The following is a 25,586-nucleotide window of genomic DNA, read 5'->3' as shown; positions in this document are numbered from 1 at the left end:
ATGATCTCCATGGAGATCAACAAACCAAAAGAACCGAATTTACCGAACAGCCCCCATTGGAAAAAAAACAAAGACAAGATTTCACTTTTATAACCTTTGCTCTAACAATCAAACCAAAATCAACATAAATTAAACATGAAATAACAGATAAATTACAGTCTATATTTAGTTTGCAGATTACAGACTAGCTATCAGGTACAACAAAGATAGATCTCGCACATTTACTGGGCAATCCATTCAGCAAAGATAGCACTGGACAGCCACAAAGTTCTTCAAAATTCAGAACTTCAGCTAGATTTCCAGCTCCTGCAGTCACCGATTTAATGTCTTCTTGGCAATAGCGAGCGCTGCACTCTTCCCTTCATTGTTCAGGTTTTGTCGCCTCCTTGGATCTGCTAATGATGGTCTCGATGGCATGGATCCACCAGTATTTCTTCGTCACCAAAAGCAGCAGCTGCTGCAGCTCATTTTCCAATGGCCAGCTCCCAGAAGCAAAATGCTCTTCCTGCAGCCTGCTTCAACTCTCCAGTCTTGTAATCTGAGCTTGGATAGCTCTAGTTATATACCTCTAGTCAAATGACTGTGTCTTTAGGGCGGCACAGTGGCGCAGTGGTTAGCACTGCAGCCTCACAGCTCCAGGGACCCGGGTTCGATTCTGGGTACTGCCTGTGTGGAGTTTGCAAGTTCTCCCTGTGTCTGCGTGGGTTTTCTCCGGGTGCTCCGGTTTCCTCCCACAAGCCAAAAGACTTGCAGGTTGGTAGGTAAATTGACCATTATAAATTGTCACTAGTATAGGTAGGTGGTAGGGAAATATAGGGACAGGTGGGGATGTTTGGTAGGAATATGGGATTAGTGTAGGATTAGTATAAATGGGTGGTTGATGGTCGGCACAGACTCGGTGGGCCGAAGGGCCTGTTTCAGTGCTGTATCTCTAATCTAATCATTATCTGGTTCCAACCAGTTCTGTCTCCCCAGAACCCTGAAGCTTTTAGTTTCATTTTTAAGTTGGTAACCGATCCAAAAAAATTTTGAAACCAGAGTCAGTGCACCTAACAGAATTCAACAAGTCAACTGTTCAGACAACAGTCTGCACATGTTCCTCCATTGTAATAGATAAATAATGAAAGCATTAATATTGAGATGTATAAGCATATCTAGATTGCAAGTAGTCAGACCATAGTTTGTGTGTGCCCATTTGAGGTCTCTTGGGAAATTCTTCAGATGTTCTGGCCAAGATTTCTCCCTGAACAACAACTTGCATATATATAGTGCCTTTAATGTAACAAAACGTCCCAAGGTGTTTCGCAGAGGCATAAAGGAGATACTAGGACCAATGATCAAAAGCTTGGTCAAAGAGGTAAGTTTTAAGGAATGTCTTAAAGGAGGAAAGCAAGGTAGAGAGGCAGATCGGTGTAGGGAGGGAATTCCAGAGCCCAGGGCCTAGGCAGCTGAAGGCACTGCCACCAATCGTGGAGCTATCAAAATCGGGGTTGCTCAAGAGGCTGGAATTAGAGGACCACAGGTATCTCAATGTTATAGGGCTGGAGAAGATAAGAGAGATATGGAGAGGTAACAAAAGCACGGACGAGGGCTTCAGCAGCAGATGAGCTGAGGTGGGCCGGAGGTGGGTAATGTTGCAGAGGTTGGAATAGGTTGACTTAGTGCGACTATGTGGTTGAAAGTTCATCTCGGGGTCAAATATGACACCGAGATTGACAAACAGTCTGTCTCAGCCTCAAACAGTTGCTAGGAAAAAGGGTGGAATTGGTGGCAAGAGAGCATAGTTTGTGTTCTCACTATTTAATTGGAGGAAATTTCTTCTCATCCAGTACTGGTTGTTGGATAAGCAGTCTAACAATTTAGAGACAACAGAGGGGTCAAGAGATGTGGTGGTGAGGTAGAACTTGGGTGTCGTCAGCGTGTACGTGGAAACTGACATGTTTTCGGATACTGTCACTGAGGGGCAGCATGTAGATGAGAAATGGAGATCCAAGGATAGATCCTTGGGGGAAAACAGAGGTAACAGTGAGGGAGTGGGAAGAGAAGCCATTGATGACGATGATCTGGCTATGATTAGATAAATAAGAGTGGCACCAAGTGAGTACAGTCCCATCCAGCAGTGGAAGAAGATGGTGTGATTAACCATGTCAAAGGCTGCAGACAGGTCAAGAAGAATGAGGAAGAGATAGTTTGCCTTTGTCACAGTCACATAGAATGTCATTTGTGACTCTGATAAGAGCTGTTTCGGTACTATGGCAGGGCTGGATAGCTGATTGGAGTGATTCAAACATAGACATGAATTTGGGAGGCAAAAAGAAGTTTGAGGACTTTGGAGAGCAAAGGGTGTTTGAAGATGGGGTGGTATTTTGCAAGGATGGAGGAGTCAAGGGTTGGGTTCTTTTGAGGAGATGGGTGATGCTGGCAGATTTTAAGTAGAGAGGGACTGAACCTGAGGAGAAAGAACAGTTGACGATGTCTGCCAAAGTGGGAGCTAAGAAGGGAAGTTAGGTGGTCAGCAATGTAGTGGGAATAGGATCGAGAGAACAGGAGGTGGGACTCGTGGACAAGATGAGCTTGGAGAGGGCATGAGGCGAGACAGGAGAGAAACTGGAGAAGGAAACAAGTTCAAGGCTGGGGCAGGGGAGCCTTAGAAGGAAGTTTGACCTGATTGGCTAGAGGAAGGAAGTGACAGAGGCAGATGATCAGCTGGTCTAAATCTTGGTGGCAAAGAAAACCATGAACTCCTCGCACTTGTCATTGGAGGGGAATGGGCTTTAAGAAGTCAGCTTGCAGTAGAGAAAAGAAGTCGGGGATTACTTTTGCATTCCTGGATAATCCTGGAATACTAAGCAGTTTTTGTAGGCGAGAGCAGGACCAGATAGTGCTTTATGTGGTCCAAACAGATCTGGCAGTGATTGGCTAAACCAGTGGTCCGCCATATCCATTCAAGTCTGCGTCCCTTGGACGTAAGGGAGCAGAGATGAGGACAGACCAGGGGGAATGGCTAGGGTGAGAGAGAGTAATGGTTTTCGTGTGGACTGGAATGTCAAAGGTGGAGGTGAAGTTGTAGTTGAGCAGATCGGTAGTTGCAATAATGTCGTGGTGAGCAGAGGGGTCAAATGCTAACAACTGAGAATTTGAGGGGGTAGTTCTGAATGAACTGGGGAGAGTTCTTTCCTGGAGCAGATACAGAAGGAAGTCTGAAAGGGGAAGTGGGTGCAGAGCGATATGAGGAACCTCAATCAGTATCTCCAAAGATTTGCTGCTCGTTGATCTTCTTACTCCATAGATCATGTGTGGAAAATTGGCTGCTGTATTCACCTACCTAACAATAATCACTAAGTTTCATAGTACTACTGAGACTTTGAGGCGCATGATATTGTGCTTTATAAATGCAACTTGATGTTTGTGATCACTATGCTTGGAAAATGAGGTGGGGCAGTGGAAAAGGTTCAAAGAAGATTTAGGCTTGAGCTGTGAGTGGTGGCTAAAGAAACTAAATCTAATCTTATTGGAAGAAATGAATTTTGGAACTTGATCTGAATTTGTAAGATACTAAAGGAAATTGATTGAATGGATGCAGAACCAGGGATGTCATTGTAAGGAGAAACACAAGGCATGTGCACCATAATGACTAACTGGTCATCTTTGGTAGAATCTGCTCATATTGTTGCAACTGTTTTCCCATTGATTCTTGAAGCATTGACTCTTTATTTTGCTCCTCTCTTCCATTTGCTCTAGAAACCCAGCTGTTGTGTCAGGTGTTAGGAACGGAAGCAGTGCTGCTGGGCCATCACCAAGCACCACCAACAGCATCCCTCCTGCTATGGCTGGCAGTGGAGAGGATTAAAAGTAACAGAGCAGGCTTCGAGTGAAATTAAACTTATTTTGAAAGCAGTTTTAAGTATAAGCGGGCCTGTGCAAAAGAGGAAACAAGCCTAAATAGAAAAGGGGGAGGGGCTGAAAGGTCCGACCTCTCCTTCGGTAAAACGATGCACAATGTTGCTATTTGTGATGTGATGCAGAGGCATGCTCGGAGCAATTGAGCACCTGGTAGGTGCTGCTGTCGCATGGATGCCTGGATATGTTAAACATCTGCCACGCTGGAGCTTCTACCACCCTTTTTATGTCACCAGAGCAAGGCAGCAATGCCTCACACCAGGGCAAGTGTTTTCCAGTGAATTCTCTGATCCAGCAGGTTTATTTTGGGCTAGTTGTGGATGGTGGCACTGTATTATCAAACATTGAAAGTGTTCGTTCCATTTATACAACCTCCTTATGTGAAACCGGATTTCCAGCGATGCCATCAATGAAAACAAAGTTTGCAGGATGAACATTGACTGTGATATGAGCAGGTGCTTGTTGAAGCTACCTCCACAGCTTGACAGAATTGTTGCTCAGCATCAGCAACAAGTTTCACATTGAGTAAAACAAAAATAAATATATATGTTTAATTGTATAACTAACTTCTATACAGAAAAAATACTTGTTGAGTTACGGAGGTCTGTAGAATTTTTTTATATCATGGGAGGGGGTCCTCGGAAGCAAAAATGTTGAAAACTCCTGCAGTCCCGTTCACCTCAAAAGTTTTATTTTAATTCACTTGGTACCTTGTTTACATAATAGATTGGAGCTTCGTTCAGTCAAGTGACAGTCTCAACATTTGTAGTGGATCTGAATCGTGTGAAGAAGACTGGTTCTATTGTCCAGGGTGTAGTTGAGGATGAAAAGCTGTTTAATCTGCCAGTGACAAAAGGAGCTGCACTCAGGCGCAACTACGAACGGCCACTAACCACTTGCAGTAGGCCACAAAGGTACAGCAGTCTTTGTTCAAGTTAGAGTGAAGTGGAACCCACATTTGTTTCAACTCCACATTCTTCAAGTTTAGGCTTCCTTTTTGTTGCTTCATTTGTTGTTTCTCTACAGTTATGATTTATCAGGCATTGGTTTTGCTTTGTCCAAGCACCTTTCAGACCAAAAGGAGCACTTTCATGCTGTTGGGGAAGAGCGAGCTACTTTGAATATTTATTTATTTCTGCCCTCCTCACATGCCTTGCTAGGTGCAGAGAACATTGACTATTTCAGAAAAAAGTCTTGTCTGACAAGATTCCCATTGTCACACCTTTGTCTTTTGTTCTGGGGCCAGGACAAAGTGCAGTGTCTGAACCAGATTACAAGCTGGTTCATTTTGACTTGAGTTCAGCATTTCTCCAGCACCCCATGGCACTTTAATACCTTTCGTTAAGCCTCTTGCTGTCACTGTGTATCCCTCCTTTGCCAGCTTGTTTGCAGTTGCCCTGAGATTTCTACATTTGGAAGTGATTTTCCATGGTAAGCACTTGTTTACTACATAGAAATTGCAACACACAAAAAGGTCATTGGGTCCAACCAGTCAGTGTTGCTGTTTAACCCCCACATGAGTAGTAGTTTTAATCCCCCGTGCCTACCTTGTTTTCATATCCCTTTATTCTCCTCTCTTTCAACCACTTATTCAACTTCTTGAAAGTTGACATCTGCTTCAATCACGTAGTGCAATCCACAGCCTCACAGCCCTCTTTTTAAAAAAAATTATTTGTCTTAATTCTCACATTTAGTTTTATCTGTGTCTTATTGTATTAGATTCTAACAAAAGATTCTATATTGACTTAATTTTTGCTGTGAGATTATTATATACATATTGCATGAAATGCCAATGTATGTCTCGGGCTAGCATTTGCATCCACCCCCATTAAAAATAAAAACAGTCGACCTGAGGCTGTATCTATCTCCTATTATTATGGGGGAATCCATTGGCCTAATATAGAATGTGAAAACCAGTTTTCTGATTTATACTAATGCACTATAGAGGAAACTATTCAATGTGCTAGTAAGTGCTTCGGTGATATACCCCATTAAGCACCCCAATTTGCTTTCCACCACTATTGCTCTCTCCAAGCTGCTGGGTGTTTTTTTCACAATTCAAGTGGACACAATACAAAAGTTTCATATAGTTGCCATTGATAGTGGGGAAAGAAATGTCTAATTTCCAATTGCATAAAAATGTCAATGTGCCAATATTTTGTACTTCATTTAAATCCTACTTCAAACACTGGGAGATTTTGATCATATTAAATTGCCAGGGCAAAGACTCAGTTGATATTTCAGGCCCCTTGGTGTCAAGTACACCTGGATAATGGGACCTCGTACTTCGGAGTAGGACCATCTCTAGCTGTTTTAGGAGCTTTCTCTAGTTGATCTAGTTTAGCTGTAACCCCATCACCATCCCATAAATACATGCAAACCGTTTTCTCAGTAGTAAAGTGAAAGAGGAGCCAGAGAGTGAAGGACGCATCCCAAGCGGGGAAGAGGAGAAGGACGACAAAGAGTCAACTGCAGAAATTCGAAACCCAGAGGAATACAAGGAGATCTTTCAGCCACAAAATGCCATTGGTCAGTAATCTGTCTTTCTTTGTATTTCTGCCTACAGTGATCACATTATTTTATGCAGTTATTAAATTCAATCCAGTGAATAACTGTGCTCAGGACATGAGAATGTGTGTGGAATCTGTCCATTTTAGAAAAGGTGACATTCTTAGGAGGCAGTAGTTGCTGAAACAGTCCTCGCCAAGGTTACCAATTAATTTATTGGTCTTATGAACTGAATAAAAATGAAGCGATACTTTGTATTTTGTATTTAATTTCTAAAGGTCACAGGTCTTTCTTTGATTCATAGGGGCGTTTGAAATGGACATGTTGATAAACTCTTGAATGTTCACCTCCCACGAAAATATCATCCACCCTTACTTATGAAATATCTCACTGAAAACATTTTTGGGAAGTTTTTTGTAATTTTTTTCTTAAGTGCACTGCAGGTGAAATTACAGAAGAACATAAGAAATCGGAGCAGGAGTAGGCCATTTTGCTCTGCCATTCAATAAGATCATGTATGATTTGACTGTGGCCTTAACTCCACTTTCCTGTCTGGCCCCCCATAACCTTTGACTCTCTTGTAGATCAAAAATCTGTCTAACTCAGCCTTGAATATATTCAATGAGTCAGCCTCCACTGCTCTCTGTGGACGAGAATTCTAAAGATTAATGGCCCTCTGAGAGAAGAAATTCCTCCTCATCTCCATCTTAAAAGGGAGACCCCTTATTTTGAAACTGTGCCCCGTAGTTCTAGATTCCCCATGAGGGGAGACATTCCCTCACCGTCTACCCTGTCAAGCCCCTTCAGAATCTTCTGTTTCAATAATATCACCTCTTATTCTTCTAAATTCCAATGCGTGTAGGCCCAACCTTTCCTCATAAGACAAAACCTTCATCCAAGGAATCAGCCTAGTGAACCTTCTCTGAACTACTTCCAATGCAAGTATGTCCCTCCTTAAATAAGGAGACCAAAACTGTATGCAGTACTCTGGGTGCAGTCTCACCAATACCCTGTACAGTTGTTGCAAGACTTCCCTACTTTTATACTTCATCCTCCTTGCAATAAAAGCCATCATTCCATTTGCCTTCCTAATTACTTGCTGTGCCTGCATGCTAATTTTTTGTGATTCATGTAAAAGGACACCCAGATCCCTCTGTACTGCAGCATTCTGCAGTCTCTTTCCATTTAAATAGTAGTCTGCTCTTCTATTCTTCTTGCCAAAGTGGACATCGTCACACTTTCCCACATCATGCTTCATCTGCCAAATTTTTGCCCACTCATCTAACCTATCTGTATCCCTTTGTAGATACTGTGACCTCCTCACAATGTGTGGAAATTGATGGGCAGAGAACAGTGAAACCAAAAATCCTGTCTGTTCTCCTGCCACATGGTTGCTATGTGCTTTTCCACTGATCGTTGCAGTGAAGCATCTGGGCCAAACCTGTTTAGCTTCATCTGAAACTTTTTGAAATGAGTTTGCTTTACTGAATCTGACACGTATGTCTCAACAGAACACACACAGCATACTGCTTCCTGAATAGCCCAGAGTGATGAGATGCAAATTGACCTCAAAATGTTGTGTAGGAACAATTATTTTTGGCGCACACAGTTGTATTGAAATGAATGTTGAAAGATCTTCAACATTAAATGCAAAAGTTGAAAAAAGTCTTTAGTGACTCCTGACAACGCAGAGCATATCTGAGCGATCGCGGATGTCATCAGTGCATGCGAATATTTGCCAGCTTGCAAGTATGAATGCGCGCATGCATGCACTGACGTCACCACACAATGATGATGTCACCCCTCAATAGCTGTGACACCCCCCCCCCCCCTCCACCCCCCGGCCCCATGCTGCAGGTTTCATGCCCCCCACCCCCGATTGCTCACTCCCGGCCTCGTCTCTTTCCCCCTTTGGCCAATTGCTCCCCCTCTGTGCCACCCAAAGAAGTGACCGGGGGCAGGGAACAAGCCACTGAAGTGACAAGGTGGGGAGCGAAAGGCTGAGAGGTGACGTGGGAGCCAGTGGCCAAGAAGAGAGAAGCAGCGAGGCCTGGAGCGAGCAGCCGGGGGTGCGGGAAACAGGGAGCGAGTGACCGAAGTGCAAGTCGCAGAGCGAACGGCCAAGGTGGGGAAGCGACGAGGGCAGGAGCGAGTGGCTGAGGGAAGGGAGCGGCAAGACGGGGAGCGAGTGGCCGAGGCGGGGAGAAGCAGCTAGCAGACGTGTGCGGGAGGGAGCGGCGAAGAGAAACGCGATGGCAGGAGGGAGCTGGATAGAGGCGGCAATCGCAACCACTGTGGGGATTTGGGTATAAGGCTGCATTTGCTTTTTGTGGCAAATTGAGCAGCACCATCTTTATTACTGGCAGCTGCCTTAGATGTCGCAGGCAGTGATGTTTCAGTGGTTGAAGCTGCATTTGTGCATGCGCCAGGACTGCGCCACTTCGTGGTTGCATTGTCAGCAAACGCAGCCTTGAAAATATAACAGAAAATTTTGTTGCCTCCTCTTCACTGGTGTGTTTTTGTGACAGCTCGGACTCCACCTCGGAGGACTGATCCCTTTCCTGCTCCCCCAGAAGATGGTAAGCCTCTTTTGGAACACTTTTCCTTTCTGTACATGTGTATGATTTACATCTTTATTGAACTTTAGTGCAGATGTTCAGGTCACTGCATCCAACCTCCTTCCAAAGAGGACGTGGCTATTCCTGGCCATTGTGATTTATTTCGCTCCAGGTGGTTAGTAGGTCATCAACTGTCTACAATAACTTTGTTCTGCTGTTTCAGGTCAGTTTGATCAGCCCATTTTTATCTCTTTGCTCATTTTTGGCCAAGCCCATCCTTTTTACTCACAGTTAGATTAAGAAGTTCATAAATCTCTATTGTATTGAGTACATTTCTCTTTACACTAGGTGGCAGTTTACTACATAAATTACGTTAAGTGAAGTTGCTACTCAACTTCTGTTTTAATTCAAAGATTCCTTTGTTTACAGAATCAGAGAATTGCTGAAAAAAGAGGCATGCTATTGAAGCTTTTCGTCTTGCACTCATCAGGACAAACACAAGAATGCCAAATTTCAAAGAGAGTAACAATTGATACTGCTTGAGAAAAGGGTGCTGATTGGTTGGCAAGTCGACTTTGGTTGAGGTGTTGCCATGGAGAATGCACCAGGGAACTATTGTCCACCACGATTTTATTTAATACAAAAAAAGGCTCAATGCCTGGACATGTTCCTTTTGCCTGCATATGGATATATGTACCTTCTAGCAAGCGTAGGTGAACTACATTGCAAGCCTGATAATCTTAAGTTGGTTGTTAGTGTAATTCTTAGCACACTCGGGATTGTTCAGTAAGTGCTCCCAATCGTGGAATCACATCTAAAGTTAGATACTCTATTCTGAGTTTTGCAAGTACAGGTTGGGTCAGTATGGTCAGTACTCTGCCTATTGCGAGCAGCCGAAAGGATGTGCTGTTTGATACGATCCACCAGTGGTTGGGACATATGGCCTAAATACCCGGCATCGCACCGGAACTGGAATTCATACATCACATTACTCATTTGTGTGGTAGGCAAAATGTCTTTTTGGCTTGATGGCAACATCCTGTCAGTGGAAAATATCACTTGTGTTACAACTGCATGGTAGAAATGTGAAATGGCTAGCTTCATCTGTTGCTCAAATTTTTGTGATACCCTGCTCTTCCAGGATAACTTGAGGTAGATTTGGCACTTGTTTATATGATAGGATTCATCCTAATGGTTCACTGTGTTCGCGTATGTACGGGCCGCCCAAGATGCACAAAAGTGATGCCACATTATGCCCTATCCTATCTATGACTGGTTCTGCACAACATGAATTGGCCAAATGGTAGAGTGAGTTGATGCAACCAGTTCTGAGTGAGTTTTTCACAAACACGGTGAAGGATTCCTTCATTTTCATGAAGACTATGCACGACCTGCATATCGATGGCAATGCCGTGTCTGTGCTCGTTTGACATTGCAAGTCTATGCGCTAACATGCCACTGAAGCAAGCCATGGACATTAGTGCCGTGTCACTCTATCATGGCAGTGTAGACCCGCTGCCATTTTCTGAATCTGTATTCATTGAACTTATAAACTTAGCAGCTCGCACAGTTGGGTTCAGCTATAATGACACCATGTGTGCTCAAATAGATGGTGTTGCCATGGGATCCCCTCTGGGCCCAGCTGTCGCTTACATTTTCATTGGTTTCCACGAGAAATGCATTTTCTATGGAATGACCCATAACCACCTACTTTTGAGTATTTCTGATACGTAGATGATTGTTTGCTGTATTTTATCTGCAGCTGCATGTAAGAATTTCCTTCTAGGATGAGAAATTTCAGTCAAATGGTGGATTTTGAACATTGGGGTTTTGGAAATCTGCAATTGGCTTCTCCTTTTCTGATCTTGACCAAAAGACTGGCTTTTTAAAAAAGAAATCGAAACTGCCACTTCCGATTTTTTTTAAAAAGCTGCCTGAAGGTCTTTTTACCTGTTTTTAAGTCAGCTTTTTTTTAATAGTATTTCACCTCGGTGGAAGAGAGCAAGTGGGTGGAACTGCTTCACAACTTCAATGTGCCAGTCTTCTGTAAATAGCCAAAAAGGAGGTGTGTCTGTATACAGACCAATTCCCAATGTTTGTTTTTGCCTACAGGGGATATCTTAGCAGAGACCACCTGAGAGCTGACACAACTCATTTGACATGGCTTAAAATTAATGGTGCAGGATCAGTAGCTGGCAAGTCGCTGGTCTGCAGCAAAAACATTGTCAATAGGAATTTGCTTCCATTTACACAGCTGTGAGCATCTGAAGTAATTTCTAAAAATCCTGCACAAACTGGTTACCGCACGTGAATATCCTGCAGTGAGCATGAGCTGTATTAATTAATATCTCCTATGCTTTGCAGCAACTGAAGTGATCTGGAATTTCCAGTTATTGGTTGGCTCAGGCATGCAGCTGAATTCCATTCATTGTTCATCTCCACTTTCACTGTCTACTGCCCCAGTTACACTATAAGTGTTGAGTCAGTGTGAAGCCATCTTTTGCACCTTAGTGATGCAAGGCAAGGAGTATAACTCTGGCCAACTTTCTTCAGTGTGTGGTTTGGCATTACTTAAGATTATCTGGAAAAGGCTGTCCTGTACCATAAGCATTGTGCATTGGCTACAGTGCAACTATCCTGTAGTCGCTATAAATGATCATTGGGCTTCTGAGGCTAATGGCACAATACTCTGTACATGTATGAATATATATATATATATACAGAGTGCTGCCTTTCTCCTAGTCAACACGGGAGTTATAATTTTCAGTTCACCTTGCTGTTAAACGCAGCTGGCACTGCACCAATTGGTGCAGTATAACAGGAGCCAGAATGTTCATCACAATTGGGATATACCGCTTTCCATTGAACCTGCTGCATTGTCACGGGGCCATTTCTAAACTTTTGAGTCTGATTTGGGGATGATGCAACAGAACATCAAACTTGTTACTGTAGAGGCACAACACTAGACTCATTACTTTTCCATTGACGCTAGCAAGGTTTGGTGCAATTATTATGTTGCATAATATTTGGACCCTTTGAAGAGGAAAACCACATTTTTAATTAGCTTTCATTAAAATGATCGAGATCTGCACTGCAAACAAGATTTCTTTTAGTTTTAGAATGTAATGTTGCTAATTATTTTTAATTATAAAATCTACCATGAGCCATGTTATTTAAAAATGAGCATACTGTCTATAGAGGCACCACATTTGCTAAAGATTTAAGGTATCTTTTCCTCTTTTGTGCTTGGAAGTAAATAATTGTCCAAAAGAAAATTGGGCAGGGAGTATCACATGCTCGGAACGGAATGTATGTGACATTCCTGTCCAATTAAGTTAATGGGCAGCAATTTGGGCTGGCTGCATAACTGGCATACAATCCTCCCTGCCTGGTTTTGCTTTCTGCTTAGTTCAGGTGATTATAGAATCATAGAAAGTTTACGGCACAGGAAGAGGCCACTTGTCCCATCATGTCATTATGTATGTCATAGCACAAAATAAGAAAAATGACCCCACTTATGTTCAAGTTTCTGGATTGTCAATGTCTCTTAAATGTTTACTTTTCATTAATTTATATATTTACTGATTTGTGCACATCGCTTACCAAGGTACCAAAATGTGCCATCTGGCATGCTTGTATATATATTGCTTTCCATTAAAGTTGACACATCTTCACAGAGCACCTTTTACATAAGCAAGCTATAAATAGGCAGAAGTAAGACACTGAGAACATGAAGCTCCGTAAGACCAATTATCTGCTGTCAGGTAAGTCTCGCGAAATAGTATTCTGAGTGCAGTGCAATTTTATTCATTATAGATGCAAAATTGTGCAAAATTGCCATTACTCAACCAGTTTGCTTCATTATCAGTGATTCCTTGTCAAAAATAAAATTCAGACTTTTTGTCTTCGGCCCCTAATTTTCAGATCTTTTGGTCTTTGGCCACACTTATCCCTATTCCTTACACACCTTAAAGTGCTCCATCGCACACTCAAAATCACCTTTGCAATTTAGTCTAACAAGCTCCCTTTTCTCGACATGCTCGTTGAGAAATCCGCTAATGAGTTCTCTACTGCTTCTACCTCAAGCCTACCTTTAGTAGTCTATATACGTGTTGGGATTCCTACAACTCCATGCGCTTTACGATTGGCCTTATTGGTAGTCTCGTAAATAGGACCCGAGCTATTTGCTCACGTGCAACCTTGACGCTGAAATAGGGCGCAGCAAAGCTATCCTGCGGGATAATGGCCATCCCGATCAGATCATCACTTGTGTACTCACGAAGGGCCTAAAACTGCCACTTTTGGACCTGAAAAGTGCCCAGTCTACCTCAAGCTACCCTGGAAGGGTAAGGTATTTCAAAATTTGATCATCAGGTGAAGCTAGCCATTTCACATTGCAACTATGCAATAGTAACGCAAGTGGTATTATCCAGTAACTGAATGCTGTCCTCAAGCCAAGAAGATGTTCTCCTTACCACATAAATGAGTAATGTGGTGTATGAATTTCAGTGTTGGTGCGATGCCAGGTACATAGGCCGTACATCTCAATGACTGGTGTATCGTATCAAACAGCACGACCCTTCGGCTGTTTGCAATAGGCAGAGTACTAACCAAACTCAACCAGCCTGTACTTGCAAAACTCAACACAATGTCGAACGCTAGATGTGATTCTGCAATTGGACAGCACTTACTGAACAATCCCGAGTGTGCTAAGAATTATCCCAACAACCAATTTAAGATTATCAGTTGGCCTTGCAATGTGGCTCACTTATGCTTGCTCGAAGGTACGTATATCCATATGCAGGGACCTGTCCTCTGCAGGAAAAAGGAACATGTCCAGGCTTTGCACCTTTTTTGACAGGAGTTCCCTGGTGCATTCTCCATGGCAGCACCTTGACCAATCAGAGTCGACTTGCCAACCAATCAACACCCCTTTCTCAAGCAATATCAATTGTTGCTCTCTTTGAAATTTGGCATTTTTGCATCTGCCCTGATGAGTGCAAGACGAAAAGCTTCGACAGCATGCCTCTTTTTTTTCAGCAATACTCAAGTTCTGTAATCACAGAATTGTTACAGCACAGAAGGAGGCCATTCGGCCCGTTATGTCTCCGCCGGCTCTCCAAAAGTGCGGTTTACCCAGTGCCACTGCCCAGCCTTCTCTCCGTTGCCCTGCACATTTTTACTTTTCAGATAACAATCCAATTCCCTCTTGAATGCACCTGAATTGAACCTGCCTCCACAAAACTTTCAGGCACCGGCTGCGTGAAAAAGTTTCTCTTCATATTGCCATTGCTTCTTTTACCAATTACCTTAAATCTGTGCTCTCTTGTCCTTGATTCTTCCACCAATGGGAACAGTTTTTCCCTTTCTATCCTGTCCCGACCCCCTTATGAGTTTGAGTACCTCTATCAAATCTCCTCTCAACCTTCTCCTCCAAAGAAAACAATGCCAACTTCTCCAATCTATCCAAATAACTGAAGTTTATAGTCATAGTTTAGCCGAGATATTTTTCTGTATGAACCTGATTGATTCCAAATTTTAAAAAATTGTATTTCTTCAACCTGTATTTGTCTGTTCCCATGAAAAGAATGAACTTCCTTTTCCTTATAGTTTTTTTTAACTTATTTCCCCACCCCCCCCCCCCCCTTTTCCCTATAGTTCTTTGAACTCTTTACTCCCCCTGTTCTCTCTTGGCAGATGCTAAATTATGAAAGAACCGCAAATGTCAAACTGTTTGAATACCCTATACACATATGTATGCATGGAGTAGTTTTATTTGTGCTCAGTGCTTTAGTGCTAGACTTTATATGTTGTGCTAATGTTAGACAATGGATTTTGTGTAGATAGCGTATCGGTGAAGGAAGCTGAGAAAGTGACTGTTCCAACAGAGATGCATTCTCCTGCAGTGAAAAGATTACAGGTTAGTAATGCAATCTGTGGAAGACCTTTTATCATTCATCGTATTTTAAAAACCAGTTCTACCAAACTGATCATTTAATGGTTTCAGAGGCTGGTATCTGCAAACTATATTATCCTAGCAATATATCATCTTGCATTTTTTTCCTTTTGTTTTTGTTTCCCTATTTTCCAAGGGCTGAGTCTTACTGGGGAGTAGTCCCATTGATGCCAACAGCTGCCAATATATTGCGTATTTGATCTTAATGCACGGACCTAGACAGCAAGTGTTGGCCATGCTATTTTAATACATGTAATGGGTCCAATACATCACTTTTGAACAGGGGTAATTGAGTAGCAGGAGTTAAACCGTGGCTGATTCTCTTTATTTTTTCACCTCCAAGCCCAGTGGCACTGAGGCCAGCTGTAACAACCCCAACTGCTAGCCCTATATGAGATGTGCTATCTCACTACAGACAAAATTTAAATCTGGGACCTTCTGATCCTCTTGGGTTAGTACCACACCACATGATACATTTATCCACTGAGCTAGTAGGGAAGCCCCCATTCCTATTTATGCTGGAAGTCTAAGCTGCACATGTAATGTCAGATATTGACTGAATAATATACTTTCTTTAAAACTATCTAACAATTTCTAGTCACACTGGCCTGTGGCTGCATTGGTACATTGAAACATCAGCATGCTGAACAGTTTCATTTTCTTGTGCAGTTGGATCAGAGCCATCAATTTAGGGTTTGCAGTGTGAGGATTAGGATTTCTCACTCGACTTAACTCTGGTCTGAGGACCCAGCGTTCTCTCCAGACATGCCCACAGGATGTTGCATTTGTGTCCCTGAAAAACGTTGAGGATTGCATTAAGTGGTAGTGACTTTTTATTTGGGTTGCTTCCTTGATGCAGTGTGCCGACAGCCATGTCTTTATCTCCTCTGTTACAAGCTTACATGATCTGCACCAAAACCAGCAACAAGAGGAAAGGCTATATTCTTCAGCTTGCCAAGGAGGGTCGTAATATTTCATTGCTGGTCAAGCATATGCTGGGTAAAACCTGGAAGAAGGCAATGGTAAATGAACCAAGCTTTCTTGAGAATTTCATTGCACACACAAATGGTGTATTGGATCCAAGTAATGATATTGAATCTCACATCCAGGAGTAGAGTATTTTAATTCCTGCATAGGATGAATTTTCTAATGTTCAGAGCAAGCTTTTGCCAGCAATGTTTATTCATGTTGTGTCTGACTGCACTGTGAAGGGAGAACTGCTTGACATTGTGTCACCAAAGATTGTATATATATTGTGGATATCAAGGAACGCTTGATGTGTATCATTTGGAAAGCCAAGATACCATCGTAGAAACCGACTGTGATTGCTGCAAGAGAGGTGCCGGCAATGTTAGGATCATTAACAGTGGGTTTTTATAAAACTGATGATGGCTTTCCCAAATTCTGAGCATTTCATTGCATCATTCATTGGGAGCAGCTGGTGTCAAAGCACCTCGATATGAAACACATTGTGAAGATTATTTTGATAACTGAGCTACATTGAAAGTCATGCACTAAATCACGCAGAATTCAAAATCAGATTGAATAATTCAATAATAAATCTCCCTTCAGAACTGGTCCTTCACAGGATTCTGAAGAAAAAGTGATTGCTTGTTACTTTTTGAATTGTTCAATCCTCTTAAGTATTCATGAAGAGGGAAAACTCCAGCCTGAATTGACAGATGTTCAGTGGGTTTTAGGTTTGGCCTTACTGCAACACTTTTGCTAGAATCAGCAAAAATTAAATGTGGAATTGCAAGGAAAGATGATGGTGTATGAACTTGGCCACCAGTGTTTATTAAGGAAATGAAGCTATTTCAGACTCAGTGGCAGAAAGGTGAACTGACGTGCTTCCCATCCATGATTGAGGCCTGTGGAAATGGTGATGCAGCAAAAGACCCAGAGAGCTACAAACATTACACAACCCTTGTTCTGGATTTTCAAGTTCAACAGTTTGTAGATTCTGAGTTGAAAAGGCCCTGGGTTAGATTTCTGGGTAAGCCACTGACTGCATAAAGGCCCCTTGGTTACAGATGCAGTAGCGTCTTAGTTGGAAATGATTGAACTGCATTAAAATGAGTGAAACCATTCCTAAAAGAAGGAATACTTGAATTTTCAGAGCAATGTTTTTGAGAGAATTATCGAAACATCCAGACTGTTGCCCTTCATTCGACTTATCAGTTTTAATGATGTGTGCGCATCTATTATTTTCCTATTATTCAGCATAGTACAAGTACATGATACCAGTCATCAGATTCATTTTGGCTGATCATCTTTATGTTCATGCATAATCTGATGGCAAAATAGATTTCAAGAAAATAGTGAGAAGCAAAAACATTAAAATGTTGCATCGAGTCCCATGACTGATTTACCTTGTGCATTAATCAGAGGGTTAGATAGGGTGGATAGTGAGAGTCTTTTTCCTCGGATGGTGATGGCAAGCATGAGGGGACATAGCTTTAAGTTGAGGGGTGATAGATATAGGACAGATGTAAGAGGTAGTTTCTTTACTCAGAGAGTAGTAGGGGCGTGGAACGCCCTGCCCGCAACAGTAGTAGACTCGCCAACTTTAAGGGCATTTAAGTGGATAGACATATGGATGAAAATGGAATAGTGTAGGTCAGATGGTTTCACAGGTCGGCGCAACATCGAGGCCCGAAGGGCCTGTACTGCGCTGTAATATTCTAATTCTAATTACGAGCACACTTTGCTGTATTGGCAGTGAGAATAATACTAAGCATAGTATGCATCTGTGACCAGATTTTTGGCCACTCTTCCTAATTTCTCCTTCCTTATCTCTGTCTCCATTTAAAAAAAAAAATGCCTCTGTGAAATGCTTTGGGCCATTTTCTTTTCTGATAGGTGGTATGTATCTAGTGGTGGTTTATTATTTGGCAGACATGATTGAATTTTGTTTTTAGAACCATAGAAAAGTGATGGCACTGAAAGAGGCCATTCAGCCCATCATGCCTGCACTGGCTGAAAAATCTAGCTACCCAATCTAATCCCATCTTCCAGCACTGGTCCGTAGCCTTGCAGGTTACAGGACTTCAGGTGCAGGTACCTTTTAAATGAGTTGAGGGTTTCTGCCTCCACCCCCAATCCAGGCAGTGAATTCCAGACACCCATCAACCTCTGGGTGAAAAAGTTTTTCCTCATGTCCCCTCTAATCCTTCTACCAATCACCTTAAATCTGTGCCTCCTGGTAATTGACCTCTCTGTTAAGGGAAACAGGTCCTTCCTGTCTACTCTATCTAGGCCCCTCACAATTTTGTACACTGCAAATGAAGTCACCCCTCAGCCTTTTCTGTTCTAAGGAAAATGACTCCAGCCTATCCAATCTGTCCTCATAGCTGTGACTTTCAAGCCCTGGCAACATTCTTGTAAATCTCCTCTGTACTTTCTCCAGAGCAATTATGTCCTTCCTGTAATGTGACGCAATACTCCAGCTGTGGTCTAACCAGCATTTTATACATCCTTTTGTATTGTATACCTCGGACAAAAGAGGAAAGCAATCCATATGCTGCCTTCACTACTTTATCTACCTGTCCTGCCACCTTCAGGGACCTGTGGACATGCACTCCAAGGTCTCTCACTTCTTCTACCCCTCTCAATATCCTCCCGTTTATACTGTATTCCCTTGCTTTGTTTGCCCTCCCCAAATGCATTACCTCACACTTCTCCGGATTGAATTCCATTTGCCACTTTTCCACCCACTCAACCAAACCATTGATACCATTCTGGAGTCTACTGCTATCCTCTTCACTATCAACTACATGGGCAATTTTTGTGTCATCTGCAAATTTCCCAAACCTGGCTCCCGCATTTAAGTCCAAATCATTAATATATACCACAAACAGAAAGGGACCCAACACTGTGCTCTGAAAAACGCCACTGGAAACCGCCTTCCATTTGTAAAAACATCAGTTGACCATTACCCTTTGTTTCCAGTCACTGAGCCAATTTTCAATCCAACTTGCCACATTCCCCGTATCCCATGGGCTTTTTATTTTTTTGACCAGTCTTGCCATGTAGGACCTTGTCAAATGCCTTGCTAAAATCTATGTAGACCACATCCACTGCACTGCCCTCATCAATCCTCCTTGTTTACATCCTCAAAAAATTCAATCAAATTAATAAGACACGACCTTCCCATAACAAATCCATGCTGACTATCCCTGATTAATCTGTACCTTTCTAAATGGCTAAGTAGCTATGGGGATTTTTGTATTTCTTGGAATTAATAAATGATGACTGCATTGTCGTGATAAAACAATATTGGTCAATCCCAAGTACGTCTGCGCAGTTTGGTATTGCATAGGATTATCTAGTTTGCTTGGGATATTTTAATTTCGTTGGCTGCATACTTGCAGTGGCTATGGTTGACTAAAATGGGTCTGTGGCCTTGCCAGTTTTGTAATAAGTAGTTTAGGATGTCCTGAGGAATGATCTGGAGACGTCACCATCCAGACTGTTGTAACTGTGTTCTCTTTCAGCAAGATCAGCTGAACTTTCCTCCAGCAGCAGCTTCCACTCCCATCAGCCAGCCTGAAGCACTGATAATCCCGATCGCTAAAAATGAGCCCATTGGCTTGAAGGTGGCAGACTTTCTTCCAGTAAGTGGTGGTTAGCGGTTTACTTTCCCTGCAGCTGATTTTTTTGTTTGCAGTTGCATTTTCTTTTTTTATTCTTTCATGGGATATGGGTGTCACTGGCAAGGCCATTCCTAATTGCCCTTGACAACTGAGTGGCTTGCTAGGCCATTTCAGAGGGCAGTTAAGAGTCAGCCACAGTGCTGAGAGTCTGGAGTCACATGAAGTCCAGAAGGTAAGGATTTCCTTCCCGAAAGGACATTAGTGAACCAGTTGGGTTTTTTAAAAACAACAATGGATGATAGCATTATTACTGAAAGTAGTAGTTCCAGATTTTTTTATTATTGAATTTATTAATTGATTGAATTTAAATTCCACCAGCTACCATGGTGGGTTTTGAACCCGAATTTAAATTCCACCAGCTACCATGGTGGGTTTTGAACCCGAATTTAAATTCCACCAGCTACCATGGTGGGTTTTGAACCCGAATTTAAATTCCACCAGCTACCATGGTGGGTTTTGAACCCGAATTTAAATTCCACCAGCTACCATGGTGGGTTTTGAACCCGAATTTAAATTCCACCAGCTACCATGGTGGGTTTTGAACCCATGTCCCCAGGGCATTAGTCTGGGCCTCTGGATTTCTAGTGCAGTGATATTACTGCTATGCCACCTTCTCCAGTTGCATTTTTGCCACAGCAGTTAATTCTGAAAGGATGGGGTGTTTGAATTCTCATTGTTTCTACTTAGTTCTGCACAAGCTCTTGCTATCTGAATGGCAGCAGTGATGTTCTAGTTGACTTCAACATCCTGGGCTAAGTGGTGGAAAATAAACCAGAGTTAACATGCTGGCAAGGGCACCTGTTGTGGAGGTCAAGTGGGGACAAAATTTAGCTCAGCTGGCATTGCTCATCCTTACTATTTGGATCTGTACACTGAAAGAAACGTGTACTCTTACAGTTTGGATCCGTGCACTAAAGGGAACACGTGCATGTTGGCTAATTTGGTTTTGGATATAGATGTGAGATCAGCAGTAAGACCCCATCAAGGGCATTTGGATTCAGACCTTTGATTGATGAAGAATAACAAATGATGACAGAGACCTTTTAGTAGATCTTTGTTTTCCATATCTTATCCTATCCATAAAGGAAGCTCCAATCCCCTTCTTTGAGTAATTTCGTGCTGATAAGGTATTCTTAAAGTTTGAGCTTTAAATGATATGAAACTGCATATTTGTATAATGTCTTATCGCATTTAAAAATTTCAGCACATTGCATGGAATTACTTTTGAAGTACAGTGGCTGTTATGTAAGGAAGGAGACTACCAATCTGAGTAGTCCCTCAGGGAACAAAGGCCACATGACTAAACAGCAAAATGTTCAAAGAGCTATTTTCTCAGTTTTCTCTTTCGCACTCAACTTTAATTTTGTTATCTGGTAGTTGCTCTAAATTATGAATGGGGAAGCCTGCAGCAGAGGTTTCTGTCAATTTGGAAACTAGGTGTCTTTTTTTGCAATTACTGTTTTGATTAATACCCATATTTCATCAGCCTCAGAATAATAAACTGGCAGATTTGAGTGACGAAGATGCTGTGAGCCAAATCCGGAAAGGACATGATACCATGTGTGTGGTATTAACAAGTCGGTTCAAGAATCTAGACACTGTGAGAGCTGTTTGGACCACTGGAGACGTCAAGGTCAGTGCAATGACTCTTAACAGGTAGTGACAAATCTATTCTTTAACAGATAGTGGAGTAATAACGAAAAGTCTATATTCCTTTTCTCTCCTCTCTTTCTGCCCCCCACCCCCCATACCCTTCCGCAGTTTGATGGGATCGGTTATTAGTGCATTTGATTGAGTTTTCTAAGTACTCAATTGATTCCTGCCTGGGGCCGCTAACTGCAGCTGCAGCCCAAATGCCATCTATTATATTGGGCTTGTGTCAACTTGATTTTTCACCTGATTTGAACTGTGTTTTTTGTTTAATTGGGCTCTTGTGATACTTTTGGATATTTGTAGCTCTGACTCTGAGTTGCAGTTTATTTGATTTGAACAACGCATATTTTATTATTCTTGGCAGAGACTTCAAAAAAAATTGTCCTTGGAGTTGCAATTGCTAATTTAATGCCAATTATGTACAAACGCTTGATCGCACAAAAGGGTTTACCTTGGGAGGAAAAAATACACAAGTAAAATAGTATACTTTATGATTAAAGGACATGATTGCATTTTCTTGTGCAATTGCTGTTTTTCATGGGGATTATTACTGTGCTTTAAGGCATAGAATAAATGGGAAATATTTGCACATAATGATGTAATGACTTTCACAAATATAAGTCCCAGTCATTGAAACATGCAAAGGGCTTTGGGCAGTATTTTTGATGAGGTGCAAGAGGTGGGGGTGCAGCGTGAGATTCTATCTATTAGTTTCTGGAACTGATTTGGATTCATGCCCCAGTGAGAGAATCTGTAAACGTATACATTTGTTAAAGTGCCATGTAACAAACTTGTCAGTAAAGCTGAAGCCCATGGAATAAAAGGGACTGTGGCAGCATAGATTTAAAGTTGGCTGAGTGACAGTAGTGGTGAACAATTATTTTTCAGACTGGAGGAAGGACCATAGTGGGGTCCTGCAGGCATCTGTATTAGGAACACTGCTTTTCTTGATCTACATTAATGACCTTGACTTGGGTGTGCAGGGCACAATTTCAAAATTTGTGGATGAAACAAAACTTGGAAGTGTTGTGAACTGTGAAGAGGATACTAATAGACTTCAAGAGGACATAGGTAGGATGGTGGAATGGGCGAACACATGGCAGATGAAATTTATTATGAAGAAGTATGAAGTGATATTTTGGTAGGAAGAACTGGGAGGGGCAATATAAAATAAAGGATACAATTCTAAAGGGGGTGCAGGAGCAGAGGCACCAGGGGTTACATGTGTGCAAATCGTTGAAGGTGGCAGGTCAAGTTGAGAAAGTGGTTAATAAGACATGGGTTCCTGGGCTTTATAAATAGAGATATAGAGTGCAAAAGCAAGGAAGTTATGGTGAACCTTTATAAAACACTGGTTTGGCCTCAACTGGAGTATTGTGCCCCAATTCTAGGCACCACACTTTACGAAGGATATGAAGGCATTAGAGAGGGTGCAGAAAAGATGTTCAGGAATGGTTCCAGGGATGAGGGACTTCAGTTATGTGAATAGATTAGAGAAGCTGGGTCTGTTCTCCTCGAAGAGAAGATTAAGAAGAGATTTGATAGAGGTGCTCAAAATCACGAGGAGCTGGACAGAGTAGATAGGGCAAAACTGTTCATTGGCAGGAGGATCAAGAAGCAGAGGACACTGATTTAAGGTGAATGGCAAAAGAACCAAAGGTGATATGAGGAAAAGCTTTTACACGGCGAGTGGTCAGGATCAGGAATGCATTGCCTGAGAGTGTGGTGGAAGCACATTCAGTCATGGCTTTCAAAAGGAAATTGGCTAATTATCTGAATAGCAAAAAAAATTGTAGGGCTATAGAAAAAGGCGGGGGCATGGGACTAGCTGAGTTACTCTTGCAGAGAGCCGGCACACAGACAATGGGCCGAATGGCCCCTTTCAGTGCTGTGCAACTATTCTTTGATTCTGTGATACGTCAAATGAGAATGATGGCACAATGTGAGTCTACTGCTTGCAATCCTTGCAGGGAGGCACATGTGGGAAAAAAACTCTGCTTTCTCTGAATCATCATTATTTGTTTCACTCCTTTGGATACCTTGAAAGGCTAAGATTATTTGCTTCCTGGATTTGTAAGCCAGAAATTCTGGAAGGCACTGTCCCTGTACAATTATTATCGTATTCCTAATACTTTTGTAACTCCCTGGCCTCCACTGTTTCAAAGCAAGATGTGAAACTCTGAAAAGTGGCATAGCTTAGTTTCCTACCGTTTTAAAAACCGTTTTATCTTCTAATTCAGCCTATCCAATTTGAATACTGAAAATTGGCTAGTTAAAACTGACCTTTTTGGCTGAAGAGCCTTTAAAGGCCATTATACTCCTTCAGGTTTATTGCTTTCTGCTTCAGCTGAGACAAGGCCACTTTTTTTCTAAACTTCCTTCTGCAGACAGCAGTATGATCTCACTGGAATGATGTATTCTGAAGAACTACGTATTCTGACCTAGCTTCAAATGCACTTTCTAACACCCATCTCTTCATTACAGACCTCAATAGACTCGGCAGTGACTATGAATGACTTGGCGGTCATTGTGGACATCCTGAACATTATTAATCTCAAACCGTACGTATCTGCTGAAAAGGCTATCCAGTCGTTCAGTGTGTTGAGGGGAAAAAATGCAATTTATAAATCTTCAATGGTCCCACTATGTTTAAAATGTTAAAATTATTTGATAGGAAACTATTAAGAAAGAGGACCATAAATCTTAAAATTAGAGCTGGGCCATTCAGGAATGAAATCGGGAAGTACATTTTAACACTAATCGTATTGGAAATCGGGAATTCTGTCTCCCAAAGACTCTGGATGCTGGGACAATTAGAGCTTTCAAGGTAGAGTTTCATAGACTTTTGTTAGGTAAGGTATCAAGGGATATGGAACAAAGGCGGGTAAATGGAGTTGAGGTATGGATCAGCCATGATCTAATTGAATGGCAGAGCAGACTTGAGGGACTGAATGACCTGCTCCTGCTCTTTTCTATGAGAAATGGATTTCTGTTTCATTCTACTTGTTGATTAGCCAACCATCTTGTAACTTTGTGATTCAGCCACCACCATCCAACCGCACTGATTAGTATTTTGTCTGACCGATACTTGTCATGTGCTTTATATGCAGCAAATAAGATGGAGTGTCACAAAAGGTTTTATTTTTGTACTAAAATCTTGGACTTCTATGTGTTTCCAAAAAAACTGAAAAAAAGGATTTTGCTCAGTGAAAGACACCTGCAAAGATACTTGGAATTCCTGCAATGGTTTGAAAGGAAGTTAAACTTGTTAAAGGACAGGAAGGTCAGCAGTTTCAAGGAAATTACAGGGGTTTGACTTTTCTTCAGAGCAGCTTTTGAACCGGGGGAGACACTGTGTCTGGACATGTGACCATGTTCAGGAAGGTTCTTTTTTTCAATTTGGATCCTTTAAAAGCCTGTGAATTGGACAAAGGGCAGGCATTTGAAATCTTTGCTTGACCTGCCTGGAGCAAGATAAAAAAGACCCAGAAAAGTGTTACCTCTCTTTGTAAAGGAGACTTGCATCTCTTGAAAAGGAATCCTGCATTTATAAGGTGGCAGATTCCTGTTGCCTCTGGTTTCTGAAGAATTCCTGCATCCAATGAGATTCCTGCTGCCTCCTGTGTTTTAAGAAATCCTAAAATCTGAAGAATTCGTCTTCTGCTAGACTGCTGCTTCAGAACCCAAGTAGATCTGTTGCTACACCCCTGATGGAAGACCTATGTGACTTCTGCTGCAGTTAAATTGCCAGGAACACCTACCCATCACAGACCGTTCATCAACCTTGCCTGGAGAGGCTTCGAGTGGCATCCGACTATTTGACTCTGGGACACCGCACTGTACTGAAAACATCCTACCAGAACGTGAACCTCAATTTTTTTTTTATTATTCCTGCTATTCCTAAGAAACAGTTGTAATGCAAAACACCCTTGTGAAACCTGTTAACTGTTTTTCTTTGAATATATGTTTGTGTGCATGAAGGTTAAGGGATTAAGGAGTTTTCTCATATATATAGCTTTATCTTGTTAGTAGTTAGTAGTAGTTTAAGTAATAAATAGTTAATGTTATTTAAAGAAACCTGGTTTGGTGTGCTTTATTCTGAGGGAAAAATGCAGTTTAATTTGGCTAGTCTTTGGTAGGTGGGAAACTTTATTTGATATGCTATGACCTGTTGAGTAGTGGGACTGAATTAACAGTGCATTACTACCGCCTTGGTTGTCAGAGGAGACATTCATGCTGGAGTAGCATGATCCTTGCACCTTATACAAGGGTCTCCCTGACTGGCTGTCTTTTTTAATTCTTTCTGTTTAGTCAACTCCAATTACTCTGCTGGCTGAAATTTTCCACTGGTGCCAC

General features: G+C 41.9%; 1 protein-coding gene across 3 annotated transcripts in view; it reads left to right on the top strand.

The window, feature by feature from the left end:
* katnb1 (katanin p80 (WD repeat containing) subunit B 1) overlaps positions 1-25,586 on the top strand; it is a 59,788-nt gene that overhangs the window by 26,760 nt on the left and 7,442 nt on the right. Inside the window, exons 10-16 of one of the 3 annotated variants that reach the window (XM_068049696.1) lie at positions 4,627-4,814; positions 6,296-6,429; positions 8,937-8,987; positions 14,810-14,886; positions 19,419-19,538; positions 21,064-21,210; positions 23,715-23,791. In XM_068049696.1, coding sequence (XP_067905797.1) covers positions 4,627-4,814; positions 6,296-6,429; positions 8,937-8,987; positions 14,810-14,886; positions 19,419-19,538; positions 21,064-21,210; positions 23,715-23,791 — 794 coding nt within the window. Of the gene's footprint in view, positions 1-4,626; positions 4,815-6,292; positions 6,430-8,936; positions 8,988-14,809; positions 14,887-19,418; positions 19,539-21,063; positions 21,211-23,714; positions 23,792-25,586 lie in introns of all 3 variants that reach the window. The other 2 variants (XM_068049695.1, XM_068049697.1) reach the window with 2 other exon arrangements.

Source organism: Heterodontus francisci, chromosome 17 (assembly GCF_036365525.1).
Source record: "Heterodontus francisci isolate sHetFra1 chromosome 17, sHetFra1.hap1, whole genome shotgun sequence".
Lineage (NCBI taxonomy): Eukaryota > Metazoa > Chordata > Chondrichthyes > Heterodontiformes > Heterodontidae > Heterodontus > Heterodontus francisci.
Note: the sequence above shows the minus strand (reverse complement) of the source record. Positions and strands in the feature narration are given on the sequence as shown.